The following is a 5,947-nucleotide window of genomic DNA, read 5'->3' as shown; positions in this document are numbered from 1 at the left end:
GTGAGCTGAGTGGTCCTGAACTGGGTTGCGCAAGGCTGGAGCCCACTCTGGGGGCTATTCCAGGCTCCGGGTCTGATGCTTACGCCACTGCCAGCAACTTCACTCCCACCTGGCTCGCTGCTGCTGTGTCCTCTTGATTCAGACCCAGGTTTCCCCTCCTGGGTCAGGGTGGGATGGGGCTGTTGGGCCTTCCAGAGGGAACTGGTATCTGTCATCCTCATGCAAACAACTCTCCTGAGCTCTACTTTTCTGGGAGGGAAGGGAGTTGTCTGGAACTAGGAGGTGGGTTCCACCCACTCCCTCTGCTAAGGGCCCAGCACAGTTTGAGAGGGGCTTTCTGGACAGGAGCATCTCACTAAAACCACTCCTTCAGTAGCCATTTAATGGTGTTGAGGTTTTTAGGAGAATATCCTTATTCTTAGGAGATAGCTACTGAAGTATATAGGTGAATGATGTCAGAAAATTTGTAACTCAGTTCCCCAAAAAACACAAAGCAAGTAAGGCAAAAATATTCATTGTTGAATCTTCAGTGGCTGGTATTTCAGTGAACGGTGGACTTGTTCTTTCAACTCTCCTGTATGTTTTGAATTTTTCTTAATAAAGAATTGCAGGGCAGTGGTCACTTGCTGAGCACCTACTAGTTGCCAGACATTGAGGGGTACATCAAAGAGCCCTGCCCAGGAGGGGAGAAACCTGCCAAGAAGAATGCTGCCCCAGGAGGGCTGCAGGTGGCACCTGGGTGGAGGGGAGGGCACGGGTGAGCTGTGTCTCCAAGACTGCACGTGGCTGATGGTTAGATTGGGTGGTTCGGGGGGAGGGCCTGGGAGATTTGCCCCACACTACCCACTGCACAGCTACTGCTGCCATCCAAGGGACCGAGACGTCACAGAGGAGCCCAGTGTTTGCACAGAGGGGTTCTAAGAACTGACCAACTGGGACTCCCGGGACTCCAGTCAGAGGGCTGCCTCCGCCCTGGGGCCTGAACAGCTGATGGGGAGAGGTGGGGAGGGGCCGAGAGGGTGGAGGTAGGGAAGGGGCTCAGAGGTGGCTGGGGAGAGTCGGGGAATGCGGAGGTGGAAGATGCCTCTGGCTCCCCAGCATCCCTCACTCAGCCCCTTTCCTAAGGGCCAAGGTCAGAGAGTGAGGGAGACGGGCCTGTGCTATAGGGTCCTGGGACCTGTAGCGGGTAGAGAGCTTAGAGACTGGTTTCCAGGACACCAGGCACCTCCTAGACCCTGAGAAGTAGGGGGCCCAGGACTGAGAGCTGTAGACCCGTGCAGAGGTAAGTGCTGGGCACCGCTGCCCAGGCAGTCTGTGCTATCTGAGCTTTGTGGTGTCGGGTGCCCTCTCGTGGGCTTAGAGGGGAACAACTGCCATGTGCCCCAGACGAGGTGCTCTGTACAGGTGTTGAGGGCAAAAAAGCTGGTTGTGTAATACATCACGCCATGGAGAGGTGTGGTACCAGGAGAATCACTTCCATTGCCAGTGATTGGTAGCAGCCACTTGAAGGTCACTTCTCCCATCAGCAAAGGAGTGTCCCAGGCAGATGGAGGAAGAGGGCTAAAGGTATTGGGTCCCCCAGGCTGTGTCACTCACTCCTCCCAGCAATGGGGAGGCCGAGACAGAGGGGAGTCATCCTAAGAGGGGAGTCTCTCCCAGCCAGGACAGGACGTGTGCAAGAGCAGTGAAGCTGGGAATGACCCTGAGTCATTTACTGGACCCAAGGCTCCTGAGGACAGCAAGTGGGCCTGGGAGGAGCTGGCCTTCCAGACTTCTCTCCTCCCTCTGGCCTCTCCAAGTAAAAGGGCTGCTTGGGCAGGCGAAGGCCCCCGCAGGGTCTGGGCAAAGGCAGAACTGTTATGTGGTGTAAAAAGAGCTTCCAGAACAGGAGGTGCCACTGTCTAAGGGCCTGGGGGCCAGGTGCTCAGAGCTCCTCACAGCACTTTGCCTGGGTTCATGAGGCCTCGGGGATCCAGCATGGCCTTGAGCTGCCGCATGGTCTCCATGCCCACGGCGCCCACCTCTTCCTGCAGCAGCTGCCGCTTGCCCAGCCCAATGCCATGTTCCCCGGTACATGTCCCGTGGAGTGCCAGTGCCCGCCTGGAAGGCAGCAGGGAGAGGTCCTCAGCGGGCGCCCCTCCCACTCCCCCCACCTCCCTGCCGGCTTGCCTCCTTCCTCCCCTGCTCTTACCTGCCCAGCTGTTCTGCAAAGGCCTTGACCCTGAGGAGCTCCTCAGGGTCCTCAGGGTCTACCAGCAGGATGCAGTGGAAATTGCCATCACCCACATGCCCAGTGATGGTTCCTGAGGGCCCAGAGAACAGAGCTGCTGCCCCCAGAGCCACCCTCCACCCTCCCCTTCCCCACCACTCCCTGCAACAGGTAGGCAGAACCTGTGAGTCCTGAGGCCTTCAGGTCTTCCTTGGTCTGTACCAGGATCTCCGGCAGCCGTGAGATGGGCACACACACATCAGTGGAATAGCCCTGAGTTGAGGCAGGCCTGTGAAGTTCCCTCCCTCACCCCCGCCTGCCCAGAGTTAAGAGGTCACTGGGATCAAGGCTAAAAATGGGTTTAGGGGGCTCAACTCACATGAACGTACCTGCTCTTCTCTAGGCCTGTTTCCCCTATGCAACAAGGTGATTAGCCCAGGTGTGTTCCCCAGGCCCTGCCAGCAGAGGCTCCCACAGCTCTTGCCCTGCTCCCCCCAACCCTGGGAGCTACATACAGGTGCCCCAGTGCCTGCTGCTTGGAGCCCAGTCTCCCCTTCCTGTTGGCTCCAGCTTCGCTTCACCATATTCCTCCAGGAAGCCTTCCCTCTGTGTTCAAACTCCTATGAATATTGCCCTGTCCTTGCCCTGGCTCAAGGCAGGAGCTACCTCCCGAGGGTTTGGCCGACACTGTGCTTTCCCTCTGGGCAGTATCCAAGAAACAGCTGGGTGAAGCCAGTCCTGTCCACCGGGGCCCTCAACCTGCTGCCCTGGACAATAGGATAATAGGCTGAGGAAAGGCTCCCACATCCATCCCACTCTGCTCACCTTGCTGCCAGGCCGCAGGGACAGGGCTGCGTACCAGGCATTGTGCCGTGCCGCCCAGAGCCGGCTGCGCTCCTCAGCATTCTTGGCCCAGGAGAAGTGGGAGGCTCCATTGTGCTGGGTGATCTCCTCTGCGGGAGGGCAGGGGGTTGACACTGGGCCCTACTTTGGGGCCGCCCATGCCCCCTGCCTCGCAGCACCCCAGCATACCTGTGCGTTGCACTTGCTCTGCCAGTGCCTGCTCGGAGCCGTGGAACTCCAGGAAGAGAGTGGGCGCCACGCGGCAGTTCAGCTTGCTGTACCTGTTGCAGGCATCCATCATGACATCATCCAGGAACTCTGGGAGCACAGAGACGCCCAGCGAGGTGAGGCCTGGCTTTCAAAGGAGGCTTCCTCCGGGGAGCCCACCAGGACTGCCCCAGTCTCTGGCTCACCAATGCGGGCCACAGGCACTGCAGCTTGGAGGATGTGTACGGTGCTGTCCACAGCCGCCTGGATGCTGGGGAAAGCACAGGTGGCAGCCACCATGGCTTCCGGGGCAGGATGCAGGCGAAGGGTGGCAGCTGTAATGAGGCCCAGCGTCCCCTCGGAGCCCACAAAGAGCCCCGTGAGGTTGTAGCCAGCAGCGCTCTTCCTAGGCCCCAGAGATACAAGGTAGGTGAGTGCCCAGGCCACAAGATGATGGATTTCTGGTCAGAAGCCAAGTGGGGAGCTGAGACCAAGGTCTGGGCTGGCCCTCTCGGCACAGACTGCCCCCAAGGCCACCACTCCCTGGCACAGCCCCAGTGGGCCTCATGCAGAAGGAACAAACCCCAGGACCACCAGCTTTGGTCCACATGAGTTCCATAACCTCTCTCCCAGTGAGCCCCCATTGCCGCGGGTAGAGGACACGGTGCACACCGGAAGTAACGGCCGGGCCCCGCAGTGTGAAGCAGCCGCCCATCTGGCAGCACCACCTCCAGGTTCAGCACATTGTCCCGCATGGTGCCATAGTGCACAGCGTTGGTGCCCGAGGCCCCCGTGGCCACCATGCCGCAGAGAGAGGCATCTGCACCAGGGTCTGGAGGGCAGAGGGCAGGCAGGAGGCAGTCTGGGGCAGGCACTAGGTGGGGCAAAGGGGTCCCCCTGGCCCCAGAAACAGCCCTGCCACCAGGGAGCCCTCAGGGCTTGGGAAGGGTCTCATGCCCCGGCCTACCCACAGGGAACCAGAGCCCGCTGTCCCGCAGGTGGGCGTTGAGAGCTTTGCGCGTGACACCTGGCTCCACCACCACAGAGAAGTCGTCTGGATTCAGCTCCAGGATCCGGTCCATGTGGGTCAGGTTGATGCAGACACCGCCCTGGTGGGAAGGGTGCAAGGTGCCACTAACCTAGGCCTCCTACCAGGACACAGCCCCCAGAACCTCACCTCGTGGCCAACCTCCCAGGAGCCAGACCAGAGCCCCGGGATGGCAGGTAAGGAGGCCAACCAGGATGTGTGCAGTGGAAGAGGCAGCTGCCAATGTGCCAAATGTGATGGGCCCAGGGCCTGACCGGGGGGAAAAGCCACCACACGTACCTGCACGGCGCAGACTCCACCCTCAACCCCTGTGCCTGTGCCAAATGGGATGATGGGCACGCCATGGCCATAGCAGAGGGCTGCCAGCTGGCTGACCTGCTCCACATTCTGGGGCCACACCACAGCATCCGGAGGTTGGCACCTAGAACCAGACCCTCAGTAATTTAGGGGTATGTGGTACCTACCCTCTGGCGGTGCTGCAGGGCCTGAGACTGCACACTGGGCAAGGGGCAGAGAACCCTCTTCTGGATGAGTGTAGAGGAGAGGTGGGGAATGCCAGAGAAGCCAGCACCCCAACTCCCAGCCGGGGGCTGTAGTGGGGGAGGGCCCACACCTGTGCATCGACTCATCGTGCCCGTGCTGCTCTCGGACCGCAGCCGCAGTAGACACATGGGGGCTCCCCACAAGTGCCTTCAGAGCCTCCACAAAGCCCTGGCTGAGCTTGCCCTGCAGGGGAGAAGCACGTTGGCAAGGTCACTCAAAGGCACGGGGGCCACGGCCTGCCCTGTGTCAGGTGGGAGGGGTAGGAGACAGAGAGGGACTTCCACTGTCTGTGAACAGAGGCACCCACATCCCACCCCCCTGGGCAGGGGGCTCATGGGGCTCTTGGAGCCCTTCTGGGGATTTCTTCCCATTTTACAGATGGGGGAAGAGGCCAACAAATCTAGGATAGGGTTTGGCCTAGAACCCAGCTCCTTACCTCCCAGTCATTCTTTCAAATGTGTGTGTTTCCCAGAGCCCCAGAGGGGCACCTGGAGTCCACAAACTGTTCAGTGAACATCCTCCAGCCCCACTCGTGGCAGCTGTGGGGGCCTTGGCCCATCTCACTCAACACTTTCACTTGACACAGGGGGAGCCCAGTGATCCTCTGCTCAAGGTCGCCTGGTGCTGGGGCAACACAGAGCCTGGCAGGAACTCAGCATGGGCCCCCCACCCTCCAAGGGGTTCCCCTTCTCCCACCTACCTGCGTCCCCCAGGAGCAGTAGCCCTTCCTGGGGAACAGCCGCCAGACTGAAGCCCGGAGCAGGCTGGCCATCACTGGGCAGCAGATGGCTGCTGCCCCAGCCTATTGGTTATGCGGGGTGGGTCAGGGCTCCTTAAGGTGGCACAGCCTTAAGGTGGCCTTGCCAGCCCTCGCTGATTCAGGAGGCTTATGTTCTGAAAGGCTTCCTGAACATAAAGGGAAACAGGACAGTGGCTGCTCCCTGGTTTAAAAGTATGTGAAGGCTTTCCATGGTCCTTCAAACTGCTTGTTGTGGCCCTGAAAGTCCTGTCGGTACCTGTTGACCTCTCCAACTGCTACACTTCCTTCCAGTCTCCTTTTGGGCCTCTTAGCTCCAGCTTCCCTTTCTGCTCCTGAA

General features: G+C 59.9%; 1 protein-coding gene across 2 annotated transcripts; it reads right to left on the bottom strand.

Annotated features, from left to right (window-relative positions):
* Window positions 1-498: 498 nt before the first annotated feature.
* Window positions 499-5,666, bottom strand: LDHD (lactate dehydrogenase D). Of its 2 annotated transcripts, none has more exons than XM_010967193.2 (11): window positions 5,551-5,666; window positions 4,921-5,033; window positions 4,587-4,728; window positions 4,227-4,368; window positions 3,932-4,091; window positions 3,466-3,665; window positions 3,242-3,370; window positions 3,035-3,162; window positions 2,392-2,482; window positions 2,192-2,303; window positions 499-2,100 (listed from the first exon to the last, which is right to left on the bottom strand). In XM_010967193.2, the coding sequence occupies exons 1-11, from the start codon at window positions 5,620-5,622 to the stop codon at window positions 1,935-1,937; spliced, it is 1,455 nt and encodes a 484-aa protein (XP_010965495.1). In that variant the 5' UTR covers window positions 5,623-5,666; the 3' UTR covers window positions 499-1,934. The 2 variants fall into 2 exon arrangements, with proteins under 2 accessions (XP_010965495.1, XP_010965499.1); XM_010967197.2 differs by lacking the exon at window positions 5,551-5,666 and adding an exon at window positions 5,287-5,530.
* Between the last annotated feature and the right edge of the window lie 281 nt (window positions 5,667-5,947).

Source organism: Camelus bactrianus, chromosome 9, assembly GCF_048773025.1.
Source record: "Camelus bactrianus isolate YW-2024 breed Bactrian camel chromosome 9, ASM4877302v1, whole genome shotgun sequence".
In the NCBI taxonomy this organism is placed as follows: domain Eukaryota; kingdom Metazoa; phylum Chordata; class Mammalia; order Artiodactyla; family Camelidae; genus Camelus; species Camelus bactrianus.
This window is presented reverse-complemented; position numbering and strand designations above follow the sequence as displayed.